Source organism: Tachyglossus aculeatus, chromosome 7 (assembly GCF_015852505.1).
Source record: "Tachyglossus aculeatus isolate mTacAcu1 chromosome 7, mTacAcu1.pri, whole genome shotgun sequence".
NCBI lineage: Eukaryota > Metazoa > Chordata > Mammalia > Monotremata > Tachyglossidae > Tachyglossus > Tachyglossus aculeatus.
Window position 1 is genome coordinate 8,561,543 of NC_052072.1, and position 21,891 is coordinate 8,583,433.

The 21,891-nt window shown below is 44.5% G+C and overlaps 1 protein-coding gene across 1 annotated transcript in view; it reads right to left on the reverse strand.

Moving 5' to 3' along the window:
• Window positions 1–21,891, reverse strand: part of LOC119930727 (alpha-aspartyl dipeptidase-like) — a 36,983-nt gene that overhangs the window by 13,220 nt on the left and 1,872 nt on the right. The window contains exons 2-3 of the mRNA XM_038749338.1: window positions 16,425–16,513; window positions 10,276–10,350 (exon numbers count right to left, since the gene is read on the reverse strand). Coding sequence (XP_038605266.1) covers window positions 10,276–10,350; window positions 16,425–16,513 — 164 coding nt within the window. The remainder of the gene's footprint in view (window positions 1–10,275; window positions 10,351–16,424; window positions 16,514–21,891) is intronic.

Genomic DNA, 21,891 nt, shown 5'->3' on the forward strand with positions numbered 1-21,891 from the left:
CTAAGCGCTAGGCTAGATATAGGTACGACTTAATTAGGTCAGAGGCCGTCGCTGTCCCACTTGGGGCTCACGGTCTAAACAGGAGGAAGAACGGGTATCATCCCCATTTTACAGTGGAGGAAACTGAGGTGCAGAGAAGCGAAGTGACTTGCCCAGGGTCACACCGCAAGCAAACTGGCAGAGCCGGGATTAAACCCAAGTCTTCTGCTTCCCAGGCCCGGGCTCTTTCCGTGGGCCACGCTGCTTCTCAATTGTGTCTGATCACGTCCTGCCTTCCTGACTAAATAAGCCTGCGAGTGGCTCAGGCCCACAGCGTTGGGAAAGGGAGCAGACGATCCCTGGCAGGAATTCCGGAGGGCAAAAAGACGATGGACGATGATTACAGCAGCCAGGAGGGAAAGGGGGGAGGTTGCTTTATGGGAATTACGTTTCTTTAACCCAAAAAATCCATACCCTATTCATAGAGCAATTCGACTAGGCGACATAAGGTGTGCTGAAAAATCTGATAGAGAAGCAGCCTGGCTCAGTGGAAAGAGCACGAGCTTTGGAGTCAGAGGTCATGGGTTCAAATCCTGGCTCCGCCAACTGTCAGCTGTGTGACTTTGGGCAAGTCACTTAACTTCTCTGTGCCTCAGTTCCCTCATCTGTAAAACTGTGAGCCCCCCGGGGACAACCTGATCACCTTGGAACCTCCCCAGCGCTTAGAACAGTGCTTTGCACATAGTAAGCGCTTCACAAATACCATCATTATTATTATTCAATAACCTATCTCCAACTTCACCAACCAGTAGAGATATTTTATTTGTACATATCTATTTATTTTATTTTGTTAGTATGTTTGGTCTTGTTCCCTGTCTCCCCCTTTTAGACTGTGAGCCCACTGTTGGGTAGGGACTGTCTCTATATGTTGCCAATTTGTACTTCCCAAGCACTTAGTCCAGTGCTCTGCACATATTAAGCGCTCAATAAATACGATTGATGGTGATGATGATGATAACAAGATTTTTATGGCCCAATGTAAAATGAACTCTCGTGAACTTCGCAGGGTTCTTTGGTATGCTGATATTCTTCTGCTAAACTCAGCTGTTCTTCCAGTGAAGAAATGGACTTTAAACTTGAATATGAGGCTCATAATTTTCAAGAATTCGGGCTTCCCCCTCCTACTTAGACTGTGAGCTCCATGAGGGATAGGGATTGGGTCTGACCTGATTAGCTTGTATCTCCCCTTGCACTTAGTACAGTGCTTGGCACAGAGTAAGCAATTAACAAATATCACTTAAAAAATGTGCATGATAAAGGGTACTTTATAGAGAAGCAGCGTGGCTCAGTGGAAAGAGCCTGGGCTTGGGAGCCAGAGTCATGGGTTCTAATCCCGACTCCTCCACTTGTCAGCTATGTGACTTTGGGCAAGTCACTTAACTTCTCTGTGCCTCAGTTACCTCATCTGTAAAATGAGGATTAAGACCGTGAGCCCCCCGTGGGACAACCTGATCACCTTGTATCCCCCTCCAGCGCTTAGAACAGTGCTTTGCACATAGTAAGCGCTTAATAAATGCCATCATTATTATTATTATTACTCTGTGCCTCAGTGACCCCCATCTGTAAAATGGGGGTTAAGACTGTGAGCCCCACGTGGGACAACCTGATCACCTTGTAACCTCCCCAGCGCTTAGAACAGTGCTTTGCACATAGTAAGCGCTTAATAAATGCCATCATTATTATTATCATTACTCTGTGCCTCAGTGACCTCATCTGTAAAATGGGGGTTAAGACTGTGAGCCCCACGTGGGACAACCTGATCACCTTGTAACCTCCCCAGCGCTTAGAACAGTGCTTTGCACATAGTAAGCGCTTAATAAATGCCATCATTATTATTATCATTACTCTGTACCTCAGTGACCTCATCTGTAAAATGGGGGTTAAGACTGTGAGCCCCACGTGGGACAACCTGATCACCTTGTATCCCCCTCCAGCGCTTAGAACAGTGCTTCGCACATAGTAAGAGCTTAACAAATGCCATCATTATTATTATTATTATTATTATTATTACTGTGTCAGTTTGCACCAAAGAAGTCATACACACAACCAAAGATTTTCAGTGGCAACAAGGAACTAAATGGTGTCTCAAAATTCAATTTGCCCAAGCCAAAAGCGGGCAACAACGCAATGATGGATAAGAAAGTTGAAAATGGAATTAAAAACTCCAGCGTATCTTGTGGGAGACGGTCAGACGGAGCATTTAGCATCAGGCTCCAGACCAAACAGCAGATCTGGAGGGATGCAGGGCTAATCCGGACCCACCAATCAATCAATCAATCGTATTTATTGAGCGCTTACTATGTGCAGAGCACTGTACTAAGCGCTTGGGAAGTACAAATTGGCAACACATAGAGACAGTCCCTACCCAACAGTGGGCTCACTGAACACTATATTTGATTCCTCCAGTAGTTTCATCAGCATCACTGATGGATCGTTCTCAACATCAAGTTTCAGGATGGAGTCACAAAAACAAAATCCGGGATTGAAGTCAGACTACTAGCTCTGAAGTGGGTTCGCTTTCTTTCATGAGGAAATGGGTGAGAGAAGCAGCATGGCCTAGTGGGAACAGGATGGGCCTGGAAATCTGACTTCTAATCCCAGCTCTGCCGCTCGCCTGCTACGCCAACTTGGGCAGAGAAGCAGCGTGGCTCAGTGGAAAGAGCCCGGGCTTGGGAGTCAGAGGTCATGGGTTCGAATCCCAGCTCTGCCACACGTCTGCTGCGTGACCTTGGGCAAGTCACTTCACTTCTCTGAGCCTCAGTTACCTCATCTGTGAATTTCTTTTATTTTGTTAGTACGTTTGGTTTTGTTGTCTGTCTCCCCCTTTTAGAGTGTGAGCCCACTGGTGGGTAAGGACTGTCTCTATATGTTGCCATCTTGTACTTCCCATGAGCTTAGTACAGTGCTCTGCACACAGTAAGCGCTCAATAAATACGATTGATTGATTGAAATGGGGATTAAGATTGTGAGCCCCATGTGGGACAACCTGATCACCTTGTATCACCCCCAGCGCTTAGAAGCACATAGTAAGCACTTAACAAATGCCATCATTATTATTATTATTTAACTTCTCTGTGCCTCAGTTTCCTCATCTGAAAAGTGGAGATTCGCCATCTGTTCTCCCTCTTATTTAGACTGTGAGCCCAAAGTGGGACTGCAGACTGTAAGCTCGTTGTGGGCAGGAAATGTGTAGGTTATATTGTACTCTCCCAAGTGCTTAGTACAGTGTTCTGCACCCACTAAAGCGCTCAATAAATATGACTGACTGACTGACTGACTGATTGGGCAGAAACCATCCAACCTGATATCTTGGACTTACCCCAGAACTTAGTATAGTATTTGGCATATAGTAAGGACGGTTTTGACACCTGTCTACATGTTTTGTTTTGTCGTCTGTCTCCCCCTTCTAGACTGTGAGCCCGTTGTTGGGTAGGGACCGTCTCTATATGTTGCCGACTTGTACTTCCTAAGCGCTTAGTCCAGTGTTCTGCACACAGTAAGCGCTCAATAAATACGACTGAATGATTGAATGAATGAATGACTTACACCACTACTATCATTATTGTTATTAATATGAGAGACGCCAGGAAATGTGTAGGTTATATTGTACTCTCCCAAGTGCTTAGTACAGTGTTCTGCACCCACTAAAGCGCTTAATAAATACGACTGACTGACTGACTGATTGGGCAGAAACCATCCAACCTGATATCTTGGATTTAACCTAGAACTTAGTATAGTATTTGGCTTATAGTAAGGACGGTTTTGATACCTGTCTACATGTTTTGTTTTGTTGTCTGTCTCCCCCTTCTAGACTGTGAGCCCGTTGTTGGGTAGGGACCGTCTCTATATGTTCCCGACTTGTACTTCCCAAGCGCTTAGTCCAGTGTTCTGCACACAGTAAGCGCTCAATAAATACAATTGAATGATTGAATGAATGAATGACTTACACCACTATTATCATTATTGTTATTAATATGAGAGATGCCAGGAAATATGTAGGTTATAGTGTACTCTCCCAAGTGCTTAGTACAGTGTTCTGCACCCACTAAAGCGCTCAATAAATACGACTGACTGACTGACTGATTGGGCAGAAACCATCCAACCTGATATCTTGGACTTACCCCAGAACTTAGTATAGTATTTGGCATATAGTAAGGACGGTTTTGACACCTGTCTACATGTTTTGTTTTGTCGTCTGTCTCCCCCTTCTAGACTGTGAGCCTGTTGTTGGGTAGGGACCGTCTCTATATGTTGCCGACTTGTACTTCCCAAGCGCTTAGTCCAGTGTTCTGCACACAGTAAGCACTCAATAAATACGACTGAATGATTGAATGAATGAATGACTTACACCACTATTATCATTATTGTTATTAATATGAGAGACGCCAGGAAATGTGTAGGTTATATTGTACTCTCCCAAGTGCTTAGTACAGTGTTCTGCACCCACTAAAGCGCTCAATAAATACGACTGACTGACTGATTGGGCAGAAACCATCCCACCTGATATCTCGGACTTACCCCAGAACTTAGTATAGTATTTGGCATATAGTAAGGACGGTTTTGACACCTGTCTACGTGTTTTGTTTTGTCGTCTGTCTCCCCCTTCTAGACTGTGAGCCCGTTGTTGGGTAGGGACCGTCTCTATATGTTGCCGACTTGTACTTCCCAAGCACTTAGTCCAGTGTTCTGCACACAGTAAGCGCTCAATAAATACGACTGAATGAATGAATGACTTACACCACTATTATCATTATTGTTATTAATCTGAGAGATGCCAGGAAATGGGTAGGTTATATTGTACTCTCCCAAGTGCTTAGTACAGTGTTCTGCACCCACTAAAGTGCTCAATAAATACGACTGACTGACTGACTGATTGGGCAGAAACCATCCAACCTGATATCTTGGACTTACCCCAGAACTTAGTATAGTATTTGGCATATAGTAAGGACGGTTTTGACACCTGTCTACATGTTTTGTTTTGTCGTCTGTCTCCCCCTTCTAGACTGTGAGCCTGTTGTTGGGTAGGGACCGTCTCTATATGTTGCCGACTTGTACTTCTCAAGCGCTTAGTCCAGTGTTCTGCACACAGTAAGCGCTCAATAAATACGACTGAATGATTGAATGAATGAATGACTTACACCACTATAATCAGTATTGTTATTAATATGAGAGACACCAGGAAATGTGTAGGTTATATTGTACTCTCCCAAGTGCTTAGTACAGTGTTCTGCACCCATTAAAGCGCTCAATAAATACAACTGACTGACTGACTGAGTGGGCAGAAACCATCCAACCTGATATCTTGGACTTACCCCAGAACTTAGTATAGTATTTGGCATATAGTAAGGACGGTTTTGACACCTGTCTACATGTTTTGTTTTGTCGTCTGTCTCCCCCTTCTAGACTGTGAGCCCGTTGTTGGGTAGGGACCGTCTCTATATGTTGACGACTTGTACTTCCCAATCAATCAATCAATCAATCAATCGTATTTATTGAGCGCTTACTGTGTGCAGAGCACTGTACCAAGCGCTTGGGAAGTACAAGTTGGCAACATATAGAGAGACAGTCCCTACCCAACAGTGGGCTCACAGTCTAAAAGGGGGAGACAGAGAACAAAACCAAACATACTAAAAAAATAAACAGAATAGATATGTACAAATAAAATAAATAAATAAATAAATAGAGTAAAAAATATGTACAAACGTATATACATATATACAGGTGCTGTGGGGAAGGGAAGGAGGTAAGATGGGGATGGACGAGGGGGAGAGGAAGGACGGGGAGAGGAAAGACCAAGCTCTTAGTCCAGTGCTCTGCACACAGTAAGCGCTCAATAAATACGATTGAATGAATAAATGACTTACACCACTATTATCATTATTGTTATTAATACGAGAGACGCCAGTAGGACACGCAAACAGCAGCTGTCTAGTGAGCTGAAATGGGGCAATCAGAAGTAATGGGGATGGAGGAACCATTTTAGAGCACGGACGATACGGTATCCGGCCTAAAAAGATCAGAGTTAAAAGAGGCAGCAGACCGGGGGCATCGCAGGGAACAAGAGGGTTATTTTTGAGTACGAGCTTTGAGATGATTATGAGACAAAGAGCCAAAGTTAAAACAGCATCAATTGCTGCACTCAGTGAATATTACAGTGTAAAAATGGCTGTCTGCAGGTACCTAGTGGGGGTCCCTTCTCCCCACAGGCTCCTTCAGACACTGTCGTGCTCATGGGCAAACTCAGACTTTTGTAGTGCCGTTTTCAAATATGACAGATCTGTATCAAGCTTCTGGGAAAAAAGCGTTCCAAAGAAAAGGAGTTTAAAGAAGCAAAGTTAAAAACCAGCTCTGCGATAATAATACTAATTGTGTGTGGTATTTGTTATGGGCTTATTATGGATTAAGCGCTGCCCGATGCCCTGGGGTACACACAAGCATGGCGTAATGGGTAGAGCACTGGCCTGGGAATCAGAAGGTCATGGGTTCTAATCCTGACTCCACCACTCTCCTGCTGTGTGAAGCATGAGAAGCAGCATGGCCTGGTGGCAGATGGGCTTGGGAATCAGAAGTCGTGGATTCTAATAATAATTATAATGGCATTTATTAAAGTGCTTACTATGTGCAAAGCACTGTTCTAAGCACTGCGGAGGTTAAAAAATGATCAGGTTGTCCCATGTGGGGCTCGCAGTCTTCATCCCCATTTTACAGATGAGGTAACTGAAGCCCAGAGAAGTAAAGTGACTTGCCCAAAGTCACACAGCTGACAATTGGCAGAGCCGGGATTTGAACCCATGACATCTGACTCCAGAGCCTGGGCTCTTTCCACTGAGTCACGCTGAGCTACGGCCCCGGGACAACTTGACCACCTTGTATCCACCCCCAGCGATTAGAACAGTGCTCTGCACATAGTAAGCGCTTAACAAATGCCATCATTATTATTATTAATAATGACAATATTATTAATTATTATCAATTATTATTATTGGCGGAACCAGGATTCGAACCCATGACCGCTGACTCCAAAGCCCAGGCTCTTTCCACTGAGCCATGCTGCTTCTCTAAAGTTAATCAGGTTGTCCCATGGGGGGCTCACAGTCTTAATCCCCATTTTACAGATGAGGGAACTGAGGCAATCCCGGTTCTAATCCCGGCTCTGCCACTTCTCTGCTTTATGACTTTAGGCAGAGTCACTTAACTTCCCTGTTGGCTCAGTTACCTCATCTGTAAAATGGGGATTGAGACTGTGAGCCCCATGTGGGAAAGGGACTGTGTTCGACCTGATTGCCTTGTATCTACCCCAGTGCTTAGAACAGTGCTTGGCACATAGTAAGCCCTTAACAAATACCATAATTATTATAATTATTACTTCACTTCTCGGTGCCTCACTTACCTCCTCTGTAAAATGGGAATTGAGAACGTGAGCCCGACATGGGACAGGGACTGTGTCCGGCCCAATTTGCTTGTATCCGCCCCAGAGCTTAGTACAGTGTCTGGTACGTAGTAGGCGCTTAACAAATGCCATTTGGAGTCAGAGGTCATGGGTTCGAATCCTGACTCCGCCACATGTCTGCTTTGTGACCTTGGGCAAGTCACTTAACTTCTCTGAGCCTCAGTTACCTCATCTGTAAAATGGGGATTAAGACTGTGAGCCCCACGTGGGACAACCTGATCACTTTGTACCCCCCCAGCACTTAGAACAGTGCTTTGCACATAGTAAGCGCTTAACAAATGCCAACATTATTATTATTATTATTATTATTATTATTATTATTATTATTCAAGGTACTTAGGTCAGACAGAATCTCTGACCCTCAGGCTCACAATCTAAGCAATGATTTTCATTTTCTATTTCTACAAAGATATCTCATTGCTCTAGAAGCATGGCCCTGGGGGAGAAAAGAGCTAATTTCTATAAAGTTTCCTCCAGCTTTATATTCATTCATTCAATCATATTTATTGAGCGCTTACTGTGTGCAGAGCACTGTACTAAGCGCTTGGGAAGTACAAATCGGCAACATATAGAGACGGTCCCTACCCAACGATGGGCTCACAGTCTAGAGAAGCAGCGTGGCTCAGTGGAAAGGGCCCGGGCTTTGGAGTCAGGGGTCATGGGTTTGAATCCCGGCTCTGCCGATTGTCAGCTGTGTGACTTTGGGCAAGTCACTTCACTTCTCTGGGCCTCAGTTCCCTCATCTGTAAAATGGGGATTAAGACTGTGAGCCCCACGTGGGACAACCTGATCTCCTTGTAACCTCCCCAGTGCTTAGAACAGTGCTTTGTGCATAGTAAGCGCTTAATAAATGCCATCATCATCATCATCATTATTATTATTAGAAGGGGTGCTGACCAGTTATTTACAGATAGCTAACAATTGTCCGTGACACAGTCCATTTTATTTTCACTGAAGTAGGTCAGCTACCCTACCACAGAATCTCACTCAATATAAATACATTCATGGATCATTATTACCGCTTTATAGTGTATCAAGTGGGTCACTTTGGTAATAATAATAATACTAATTACGCTATTTGTTAAGCACTTACTATGCTTCAAATACGGTTCTAAGCACAAGGTAATCAGGTCAGATACAGTCTCTGTCCTCCATATGGGGCTCCCAGTATATGTAGGAGGGAGAACAGGTATTGAATTCCCATTTTACAGATGAGGAACTTGAGGCTCAGAGAAGTTAAGTAATTTGTCCAAGGTCACCCGGCAGGCAAGAGATGGAGGCAGAATTAGAATCCAGGTCCTCTGACCCCCAAGCCTGAGCTCTGTCCACTAGGCCATGCTGCTCAAACTTGGCTCAAGAACTAATTCCCCATTAATAATAATAATAATAATAATAATAATAATAATAATGGCATTTGTTAAGCGCTTACTATGTGCAAAGCACTGTTCTAAGCGCTGGGGGGGATACAAGGTGATCAGGTTGTCCCGTGTGGGGCTCACAGTCATCACCCCATTTTACAGATGAGGCAACTGAGACTGTGAGAAGTTAAGTGACTTGCCCAAGATCACACAGCAGACATGTGGCGGAGCCGGGATTCGAACCCACGACCTCTGACTCCAAAGCCCGGGCTCTGTCCACTGAGCCATGCTGCTTCTCTACTGTTCCTATGAGCAAAATTGGTTCTTATTTACAACATTTTATTTTAAGATGCAGTTTAGTAGCCACCTGTACCATAATTCAGAGGTCGGCCTGTACCTGAATTTTAAGACTTTGTGCTTTTGTGTTGAACATGTCTTCCAACTCTGTTGTATTGTACTCTCCCAAGCACTTAGAACAGTGCTCTGCAGAAGGTGAGCACTAAATAAATACCCTTGATTGATTATTTTTAACACATACACACACACGTATATATAAATATAAATATATATATAAAGCTTTGGTTGAAGTTTTCCCAAACAAGAGGTCTTGGATATTATGTTTGCTATAAAATAACTTTATACGCCCAGGAAAAGCAAATCCCACCGGAGTTTGAGTGTAGAAAACATAGGTCAAGATTATTTTATATAATACACCATTACAGGTTTTTTTCAGGGGGGGTTATAGTATTTGTTAAGCACTTCTTATGTGTCAAGCACTGTTGTAAGCACTGGGGTAGATACAAGTTTATCAGATTAGGCACAGTCCCTGTCCCACATGCAGCTCGCAATCTAATTAGAAGGGAATATAATTTAATCCACATTTTACAGTTAAGTGATTTGTCTAAGGTTACACAGCAAGCAGTTGGCAGAGCCAGGATTAGAATCCAGGTCTTTTTTTAATTAAAAAATGGCATTTATTAAGCGCTTACTATGTGCAGAGCACTGTTCTAAGTGCTGGGGAATTTACAAGGTGATCAGGTTGTCCCCCGTGGGGCTCACAGTGTTAATCCCCATTTTACAGATGAGGTAACTGAGGCCCAGAGAAGTTAAGTGACTTGCCCAAAGTCACACAGCTGACAAGTGGTGGAGCCGGGATTTGAACCCATGACCTCTGACTCCAAAGCCCAGGCTCTTTCCACTGAGCCAAATCCAAGCTCTTTTTACTAGGGCTATGCTTCTTCTCTACTAAAGAGTTAACAAATTCTGATTCCAGCTCTTAAATAACTGTACAACCTTGTCAGCCTCAAAGTCCATTTTGTGCGCTCACTACTAAGAAAATGCACACTAGAAGTTTAAGTGCATGTTAACTGTATGGTGCTATACATTAAAAACGTGTGAACCGTTTAAATAAAAATATCTGAAACTTACCTATAAATATTGCTTCACATTTTCTCACAGCTTCAATAGGATCAGAAGACTCATGAATACTGTCTAGTCCATATCCTTAAAATAGAAGCAGAATTAAATTTGTTTCTATTTGGTATCCGCTTCCCGTTTAAATGAAAAGAGAAACACAGATCCCTACCCCTGGTAGTTGGCGAGGAGAAAGGCAGGAAGGAAACGTAAAGTTCCTTTGCAACAATGAGAATAATAATAATAATGATGATGGCATTTATTAAGCGCTATGTGCAAAGCACCGTTCTAAGCGCTGGGGAGGATCAAGGTGATCAGGTTGTCCCACGGGGGGCTCACAGTCTTAATCCCCATTTTCCAGATGAGGTAACTGAGGCCCAGAGAAGTTAAGTGACTTGCCCAAAGTCACACAGCTGACAAGTGGCGGAGCTGGGATTTGAACCCGTGACCTCTGACTCCAAAGCCCGGGCTCTTTCCACTGAACCACGAGAACGTCTTGCTCTATTAACCCATTTTGGAATGAAAGGCCAGGAAACATTTTCTACACGGTTAATAGACCTCTCCTGCACTGGACTAGATGAGCACAAATGTTAACAGTGCTTGGCACATAGTAAGCGCTTAACAAATACCAACATTATTATTATTATTATTATTATTATTATTATTATTATTGTTATTATTAACTAAGAGTTGGGTCACCTGGCAGACAGCTGTCACTGCCCACAGGTCTCCCGCTTTAATAATAATAATAATAATCATGGCATTTATTAAGCACTTACTATGTGCAAGGCACTGTTCTAAGCACTGGGGAAGTTACAAGGTGATCAGATTGTCCCACGGGGGGCTCACAGTCTTAATCCCCATTTTACAGATGAGGTCACTGAGGCCCAGAGAAGTTAAGTGACGTGCCCAAAGTCATACAGCTGACAGTTGGCCGAGCCGGCATTTGAACCTGTGACCTCTGACTCCAAAGCCCGGGCTCTTTCCACTGAACCACGAGAACATCTTGCTCTATTAACCAATTTTGGAATGAAAGGCCAGGAAACATTTTCTACACGGTTAATAGAACTCTCCTGCACTGGACTAGATGAGCATTGTACTTCCCAAGCGCTTAGTACAGTGCTCTGCACACAGTAAGCGCTCAAGAAATACGATTGATGATGATGATCATCATCAATCGTATTTCTTGAGCGCTTACTGTGTGCAGAGCACTGTACTAAGCGCTTGGGAAGTACAAATTGGCAACATATAGAGACAGTCCCTACCCAACAGTGGGCTCACAGTCTAAAAGGGGGAGACAGAGAACAAAACCAAACATACTAACAAAATAAAATAAATAGAATAGATATGTACAAGTAAAATAAATAAATAAATAAATAGAGTAATAAACTTGTACAACCATATATACATATATACAGGTGCTGTGAGGAAGGGAAGGAGGTAAGATGGGGGGGATGGAAAGGGGGACGAGAGGGAGAGGAAGGAAGGGGCTCAGTCTGGGAAGGCCTCCTGGAGGAGGTGAGCTCTCAGCAGGGCCTTGAAGGGAGGAAGAGAGCTAGCTTGGCGGATGGGCAGAGGGAAGGCATTCCGGGCCCGGGGGATGACGTGGGACGGGGGTCGATGGTGGGACAGGCGAGAACGAGGGACGGTGAGGAGATTTGCGGCGGAGGAGCGGAGGGTGCGGGCTGGGCTGGAGAAGGACAGAAGGGAGGGGAGGTAGGAGGGGGCGAGGGGATGGAGAGGAAGAGAGAGGGAGAGTCAGGGAGAGGGCAGGGTTTGGGAGGGAAGACAAGGAGTTCAGTCTTGGACATGTTGAGTGCTCACAGTCTTAATCCCCACTTTTCAGATGAGGTAACTGAAGCACAGAGAAGTAAAGTGACTTGCCCAAGGTCCCACAGCACAAATGTTAACAGTGCTGGGCACATAGTAAGCGCTTAACAAATACCAACATTATTATTATTATTAACTAAGAGTTGGGTCACCTGGCGGACAGCTATCACTGCCCACAGGTCTCCCGCTTTGATAATAATAATAATAATAATAATAATAATAGCATTTATTAAGCACTTATTATGTGCAAAGCACTGTTCTAAGCACTGGGGAAGTTACAAGGTGATCAGATTGTCCCACAAGGGACTCACAGTCTTAATCCCCATTTTCCAGATGAGGTCACTGAGGCCCAGAGAAGTTAAGTGATGTGCCCAAAGTCACACAGCTGACAGTTGGCTGAGCCGGGATTTGAACCCGTGACCTCTGACTTCAAAGCCCGAGCTCTTTCCACTGAACCACAAGAACATCTTGCTCTGTTAACCAATTTTGGAATGAAAGGCCAGGAAACATTTTCTACACGGTTAATAGACCTCTCCTGCACTGGACTAGATGAGCACAAATGTTAACAGTGCTTGGCACATAGTAAGCGCTTAACAAATACCAACATTATTATTATTATTATTATTATTATTAAATAAGAGTTGGGTCACCTGGCAGACAGCTGTCACTGCCCACGGGTCTCCTGCTTTAATAATGCTAATAATAATAATGGCATTTATTAAGCGCTTACTATGTGCAAAGCTCTGTTCTAAGCGCTGGGGAGGATACAAGGTGATCAGGTTGTACCATGGGGGGCTCACAGTCTTAATCCCCATTTTCCAGATGAGGTCACTGAGGCCCAGAGAAGTTAAGTGACTTGCCCAAAGTCACACAGCTGACAAGTGGCGGAGCTGGGATTTGAACCCGTGACCTCTGACTCCAAAGCCCGGGCTCTTTCCACTGAACCACAAGAACATCTTGCTCTATTAACCAATTTTGGAATGAAAGGCCAGGAAACATTTTCTACACGGTTAATAGAACTCTCCTGCACTGGACTAGATGAGCACTGTACTTCCCAAGCGCTTAGTACAGTGCTCTGCACACAGTAAGTGCTCAATAAATATGATCGATGATGATGATGATGAGCACGAATGTTAACAGTGCTGGGCACATAGTAAGCGCTTAACAAATACCAACATTATTATTATTATTAACTAAGAGTTGGGTCACCTGGCGGACAGCTGTCACCGCCCACAGGTCTCCCGCTTTAATAATAATAATAATAATAATAATGGCATTTATTAAGCGCTTACTATGTGCAAAGCACTGTTCTAAGCGCTGGGGAAGTTACAAGGTGATCAGATTGTCCCACGGGGGGCTCACAGTCTTAATCCTTATTTTGCAGATGAGGTCATTGAGGCCCAGAGAAGTTAAGTGATTTGCCCAAAGTCACACAGCTGACAGTTGGCGGAGCCGGGATTTGAACCCGTGACCTCTGACTCCAAAGCCCGGGCTCTTTCCGCTGAGCCACGCTGCTTCTCTTTAGGCCACGACAGGGCCCTGGGGAAGCAGTGGAACGAGAGGTAAAGCGGCAGCAGCAACTGCAATAGTCACTGCACCTCTGGTTCCCTGCAGCGCCAGCTCCTTCAGCAGCCCAGAGAAGGGTCACCTTCAACTCCATCGCTGGCTAGCTCGCTCTCTTCCTCCCTTCAAGGCCCTACTGAGAGCTCGCCTCCTCCAGGAGGCCTTCCCACACTCAGCCCCCTCCTTTCTCTCCCCCTCCACCCCCCTCCATCATCATCATCATCAATTGTATTTATTGAGCGCTTACTATGTGCAGAGCACTGTACTAAGCGCTTGGGAAGTACAAATTGGCAACATAGAGAGACAGTCCCCACCCAACAGTGGGCTCACAGTCTAAAAGGGGGAGACAGACAACAAAACCAAACATACTAACAAAATAAAATAAATAGAATAGATAGGTACAAGTAAAATAAATAGAGTAATAAATATGTACAAACATATATACATATATACAGGTGCTGTGGGGAAGGGAAGGAGGTATGAAGGGGGGGACGGAGAAGGGCACGAGGGGGAGAGGAAGGAAGGGGCTCAGTCTGGGAAGGCCTCCTGGAGGAGGTGAGCTCTCAGTAGGGCCTTGAAGGGAGGAAGAGAGCGAGCTTGGCGGATGGGCAGAGGGACTGGGGGCATTCCAGGCCCGGGGGAGGACGTGGGCCGGGGGTCGATGGCGGGACGGGCGAGAACGAGGTACGGAGAGGAGATTAGCCCCCTCTTTCCTCTCGCCCTCCTCCCCCTCCCCATCCCCCCCCGCCTTACCTCCTTCCCCTCCCCACAGCACCTGTATATATGTATATGTTTGTATGTATTTATTACTCTATTTTATTTGTACATATCTATTCTATTTATTTTATTTGGTTAATATGCTTTGTTTTGTTCTCTGTCTCCCCCTTCTAGACTGTGAGCCCGCTGTTGGGTAGGGACCGTCTCTATATGTTGCCAACTTGGACTTCCCAAGTGCTTACTACAGTGCTCTGCACACAGTAAGCGCTCAATACCTGATCACCTTGTAACCTCCCCAGCGCTTAGAACAGTGCTTTGCACGTAGTGAGTGCTTAATAAATGCTATTATTACTATTATCATCATCATCAGTCTGAGGCCTTCCCAGACTGAGCCCCCTCCTTCCTCTCGCCCCCATCCCCCCCCGCCTTACCTCCTTCCCTTCCCCACAGCACCTGTATCTATGTATATATGCTTGTACGGATTTATTAGTCTATTTATTGATTTATTTTACTTGTACATACCTATTCTATTTATTTTATTTTGTTAATATGTTTTATTTTGTTCTCTGTCTCCCCCTTCTAGACTGTGAGCCCACTGTTGCGTAGGGACCATCTCTATATGTTGCCAACTTGTACTTCCCAAGCACTTAATACAGTGTTCTGCACACAGGAAGCGCTCAATAAATACGACTGAATGAATGAATGAATGAATGAATGAATGGACAGCTGCTGCGGAGTCTGCTGGCAGACAGAGACGGGGGTGACTGCCGTTTCCCGCATCCCCCTTCTGATGCTGTTGGCTGATACGAGCCGAGCGTGTCTGGTTGGGGGACCACAGAGAAGTAGCGTGGCTCAGTGGAAAGAGCCCGGGCTTTGGAGTTAGAGGTCTTGGGTTCAAATTCCGGCTCCACCAATTGTCAGCTGTGTGACTTTGACCAAGTCGCTGAACTTCTCTGTGCCTCAGTTCCCTCATCTATACAATAGGGATGAAGACTGTGAGCCCCATGTGGGACAACCTGATCACCTTGTAACCTCCCCAGCGCTTAGAACAGTGCTTTGCACATAGTAAGCGCTTAATAAATGCCATCATTGTTATTATTATTATTACTACCTGTGCCCATCTCTCTCTCCACCTCCTCCTGACTGTAGTGCTCAACCTCTGTCTTTTTCTCCCTCTATCTTATTATTATTATTATTATTATTATTAATAGCAGTAGTGGTGAGGGATTGTGCTGATAGAAAGGTTCTCTACTTGTTTTGTTGTCTGTCTCCCCCTTCTAGACTGTGAGCCCATTGTTGGGAAGGGATTATCTCTATCTGTTGCCAAATTGTACTTTACAAGTGCTTAGTACAGTGCTCTGCACACAGTAAGCGCTCAATAAATACGATTGAATGAATGAATGAATATAATAATTATGGTATTTGTTAAGCACTTACTATGTGCCAAGCACTGTTCTAAGCGCTGGGGTAGATACAAGGTAATCAGGTTGTCCCACGTGGGGCTCACAGTCTTAATCCCTATTGTATAGATGAGGGAACTGAGGCACAGAGAAGTTCAGCGACTTGCTCAAAGTCACACAGCTGACAAGTGGCAGAGCCGGGATTAGAACCCATGACCTCTGACTCCCAAGCCACGCTGGGAGTCTTTCCATTAAGCCACGCTGCTTCTCACTCTTTATCGCTTGGCCGCCATATCCTGGCTTCTACCTCTCTCTGTTTCTGTTAATCAATTAATGGTATTTATTGAGCGCTTACTGTGGTCAGAGCACTGTACTAAGCGCTTGGGAGAGAACAGTAGAAGAACAGGGCTGGTAGACATGGTCCCTGTCCACAACGAGCTTGCAGTCCAGCTTACAGTCTACCTTTCTGACTTTTTCTCATTCCTTTCTTCTTTATCTCACTTGGGAAGATTCGAAGAGAGAAAAAGAGATACTCCTGCCAATAATTTCGGCTCAAAAAGGAACAAAATAAAGACAAACAACACACCTGTCAGTGGGCTCGGCACACAACCTTAGATATGCAAGCAATACCAGGGGAGTGGTGGATGTCTTTACCTAATGCTTCAAACTTTTCTCTGACGGTCTTGGCATAGGCATCTCGGTCATGCAAGGCATAAGGAACAAATAGAATCCTCTTCACTTCTCTGAAGAAAAAAAAGGAATTTTTTGATCATATGTTCTTGTACCACCATGAAAGACACCAAAACCACATCTCCTCCAAGAAGCCTTCCGTGATTAAGCCCTCTTTCCCCCCCTCCTCCCTCTCCCTTCTGGATTACCTTTGTACTTGGATCTGTACCCCTGAAGCATTTAATATTCTCCGCACCCTCAGTCCCATGGCACTTATGTCCATATCCCTAATTTATTTTAATGACTGCTTCCCCCTCTACACCATAAGCTCTTTGTGGACAGGGAATGTGTCTACCGGCCCTGTTGTACTGTAGTCTCCCAAGTGCTTAGCACAGTGCTCTATAAGAAACACTGCTGTTTGACAAGAAGTTACCCAAGGATTATCACGCCCGCCACTGCTTGCTTTGCACATAGTAAGCGCTTAAGAAATGCCATTATTATTATTATTATTATAACCAAAATTTCCATTACCCTGACTCCCATCTAATGTTCTGTCACCCCTAAAAGGCTGTTTTTCACCTGGGAATCAACTGGGCGATCTTCACTGGGTAGATTCTCATCTATGTTCCCCTGACTTCTACCCAAATACCTATAAAATTCTGTTTCTCATCAGTTCTCAGATATAGTTGATGTATATATGTTTGTACATATTTATTACTCTATTTATCTTACCTGTACATATCTATTCTATTTTATTTTGTTAGTATGTTTGGTTTTTTTCTCTGTCTCCCGCTTCTAGACTGTGAGCCCACTGTTGGGTAGGGACTGTCTCTATATTCATTCATTCATTCAATCGTATTTATTGAGCACTTACTGTGTGCAGAGCACTCTATATGTTGCCAACTTGCACTTCCCAAGCGCTTAGTACAGTGCTCTGCACACAGTAAGTGCTCAATAACCACGATTGATTGATTGATTGATTGATGGAGTCTCAGAGGTTTGCAAACCAAGTACAAAAGCACTGCTCTTCAGTGAAACATAGTGGGTCACAAGTAAACAGAGTTTTCTATATTATCTTTCGGGAAAGTAACGGCTTTCGATCAAAGTTCAAAGAATCCTCTCCTGCAGATATATGGAAGAACCCAGCTATTCTCCGCCGGAGAGTTAAAAGTTCAACTCCAGTACTCGGCACTGTCAGCCGGGAGGATGGATGAATAAATGGCTACAGATGATTTCTCTAGATAGTTATTAGCTGCCACTTTCAATGCGAAAGCTATCTAGGCTTCTGGATGACGGGGCTCTGATATGATCTGAAGTTTCCTTCTTGCAAGGGCTGTCGGAGAGCGGATACTAAATCCAAGAAGTAAGAGACGGGAGACCTTCGGTGCCAAAGTGGGCGGTCAGGAGTGTCCGTCGTAACTCTTCTGCACAGGGTGGGCTGCGGCGGCAAGGAAGAGCATGAATATCTCTGTGACTTTGGACAAATTCTGTAACTTCTCTGGGCCTAACTTGCCTTTTCTGTGCAATGTTCTTCCTCCTACTTGGGCTGTGAGGCCCAGGTAGGACAGGGACTGTGGCCCATCTGATTATTTTGTGCCAATCGCGGTGCTTAGAACAGTGCTGGACACACAGTGTTTAACAAAAGCTATTATTCCTAGTGGAAAGGGGAGGATGGGGTGGCGGCTTCTTCCAGGACGGAGCCGAGTGATCCTAGGGTTTCCAAGGGCCCTCCCCGTCTCCCCGTCTCTTCCCAGTCCCACAGCAATGCAGATTTAGGGCAAGGTTAGTGTGGCCTGCTGGAAAAGCGCTTGGGCCTGGGGGTCAGAAGGCCTGGATTCTAATCCCGGCTCCGTCACATGTTCACTCATTCATTCAATCGTATTTAATAATAATAATAATAATAATGGCATTTGTTAAGCGCTTACTATGTGCACTGTTCTAAGCGCTGGGGGGATACAAGGTGATCAGGTTGTCCCGCGTGGGGCTCACAGTCATCATCCCCATTTTACAGATGAGGGAACTGAGGCTCCGAGAAGTGAAGTGACTCGGCCAAGGTCACACAGCAGACATGTGGAGGAGCTGGGATTCGAACCCATGACCTCTGACTCCAAAGCCCGGGCTCTTTCCACTGAGCCACGCTGCTTCAATGAGCTTTAATGAGCACTTACTGTGTGCAGAGCACTGGACTAAGCAGATTTAGGGCCAGGTTAGTGTGGCCTGCTGGAAAAGCGCTTGGGCCTGGGGGTCAGAGGGCCTGGGTTCTAATCCCGGCTCTGTCACGTGTTCATTCATTCATTCAATCGTATTTAATGAGCGCTTACTGGGTGCAGAGCACTGTACTAAGCACTTGGGAAGTCCAAGTTGGTAACATATAGAGACGGTCCCTACCCAACAGCGGGCTCACAGTCTAGAATCAATCAATCAATCGTATTTATTGAGCACTTACTGGGTGCAGAGCACTGTACTAAGCGCTTGGGAAGTACAAGTTGGCAACATATAGAGACGGTCCCTCCCCAACAGCGGGCTCACAGCCTAGAAGGGAGAGACGGACAACAAAACAAAACATATTAACAAAATAAAATAAATAGAATAAATATGTACAAGTAAAATAAATAGAGTAATAAATATGTACAAACATATATACATATATACAGGTCTGCCGGGTGACCCCGGGCAAGTCACTTAACTTCTCTGTGCCTCAGTTCCCTCACCTGCAAAATGGGGACTCAAACCCCATGCTCTCTCCTACATAGACTGTGTGCCCCATTTGGAACCTGATTATCTTCCCTTCCCCACAGCACCTGTATATATGTATATATGTTTGTACATATTTATTACTCTATTTATTTATCTTACTTGTAGATATTTATTCTATTTATTTTATTTTGTTAGTATGTTTGGTTTTGTTCTCTGCCTCCCCCTTCTAGACTGTGAGCCCGCTGTTGGGTAGGGACGGTCTCTATGTGTTGCTGACTTGTACTTTCCAAGCGCTTAGTCCAGTGCTCTGCACACAGTAAGCGCTCAATAAATACGATTGATTGATTGATCTATCTACCCCAGTGCTTAGTATACAGTTCTTGGCACATAGTAAGCACTTAACAAATAGCACGATTATTATTATCCTACAGAATCACATTACCAGTGGTGTCACATTAAGGACGGCTTAGACTTAGGAGCAAAGGCCTCTGCACTAGAATTAGAGCAGATGGGAGCTTATTCAGTCCTTTAGCTCCTCGTAGACAGGGAAAGTGTCTACCAACTCCTCTCCCAAGCGCTCATTACAGTGCCCTGCACCTAGTAAGCACCCAATAATAATAATAATAATGATGGTATTTGTTAAGCGCTATGTGCCAAACACTGTTCACCACTGACTGATTGGCCTTTTGAGGCCAATTGCTTAGTACAGTGCTCTGCACACAGTAAGCACTCAATAAATACGATTGAATGAATGCATTCTCATTCGTGAAAGGAATTCATTCATTCAATTGATCGTATTTATAATGATTATTATGGTGGTATGTAAGTGAAGCAGTGTGGCTCAGTGGAAAGAGCACGGACTTTGGAGTCAAAGGTCGTGGGTTCGAATCCCGGCTCCGCCACGTCTGCTATGTGACCTTGGGCAAGTCACGTAACTTCTCTGAGCCTCAGTTCCCTCATCTGTAAAAATGGGGATTAAGACTGTGAGCCCTACGTGGGACAACTTGATCACATTGTATCCCCCCAGCGCTTAGAACAGTGCTTTGCACATAGTAAGCGCTTAACAAATGCCATTATTATTATTATTATTATTATTATTATTATTATTATTATTATTCCGGGCCAGGGGGAGGACGTGGGCCGGGGGTCGGCGGCGGGACGGGTGAGAACAAGGCCCAGTGAGGAGGTGAGCGGCACATAGTAAGCGCTTAACAAATACCAACATTATTCATTATTCATTCATTATTCATTCATTATTCATTCAATCGTATTTATTGAGCGCTTACTGTGTGCTGAGCACTGTACTAAGCACTTGGGAAGTACAAGTTGGCAACATCTAGAGACGGTCCCTACCCAACAGCGGGCTCACAGTCTAGAAGGGGGAGACAGACAACAAAAAGAAAACATATTAACAAAATAAAATAAATAGAATAGTAAATATGTACAAGTAAAATCAATAGGGTAATAAATCGGTGTTGTTGTTACAGTCTAGGGGGGTGGTAGTTGGGGAGCCAACCCCCAACAGGGTCTGCAGGCCCGTCATTCATTCATTCATTTATTCATTCAATCGTATTTATTGAGCGCTTACTGTGTGCACAGCACTGTACCAAGCGCTTGGGAAGTCCAAGTTGGCAACATATAGTGACGGTCCCTACCCAACAGCGGGCTCACAGTCTAGAAGGGGGAGACAGACAACAAAACAAAACACATTGATAAAATAAAATAAATAGAATAGTAAATATGTACAAGTAAAATAAATAGAGTAATAAATCTGTGTTGTTGTTACAGTCTAGTGGGGCTGCGGCTGGGGAGCCAACCCCCAACGAGGGTCCGCAGGCCCGTCATTCATTCATTCATTCGTATTTATTGAGCGCTTACTGTGTGCAAAGCACTTGAGAAGTACAAGTTGGCAACATATAGAGATGGTCCCTACCCCACAGCGGGCTCACAGTCTAGAAGGGGGAGACAGACAACAAAACAAAACATATTAACAAAGTAAAATAAATGGAATAGTAAATATTCCCAACTGCTCAGTACAGTGCTCTGCACACAGTAAGCGCTCAATCAATACAATTGAATGAATGAATGAATATGTACAAGTAAAATAAATAGAGTAATAAATCTGTGTTGTTACAGTGTAGGGGGGTGGCATTTGGAGATCCAACCCCCAACGGGGTCGGCAGGCCCGTTATTCATTCATTCATTCAATCGTATTCATTGAGTGCTTACTGTGTGCAGAGCACTGTACTAAGCGCTTGGGAAGTACAAGTAGGCAACATATAGAGACGGTCAATCAATCAATCAATCGTATTTATTGAGCGCTTACTGTGTGCAGAGCACTGTACTAAGCGCTTGGGAAGTACAAGTCGGCAACATATAGAGACGGTCCCTACCCCACAACGGGCTCACAGTCTAGAAAGGGGAGACAGACAACAAAACAAAATGGATTAACAAAATAAAATAGAATAGTAAATATGTACAAGTAAAATAAATAGAGTAATAAATCTGTGTTGTTGTTACAGTCTAGGGGGGCGGCAGTTGGGGAGCCAACCCCCAACGAGGTCCGCAGGCCCATCATTCATTCATTCATTCAATCGTATTTATTGAGCGCTTACTGTGTGCAGAGCACTTGGGAAGTCCAAGTTGGCAACATATAGAGATGGTCCCTACCCCACAGCGGGCTCACAGTCTAGAAGAGGGAGACAGACAACAAAACAAAACGTATTAACAAAATAAAATAAATAGAATAGTAAAT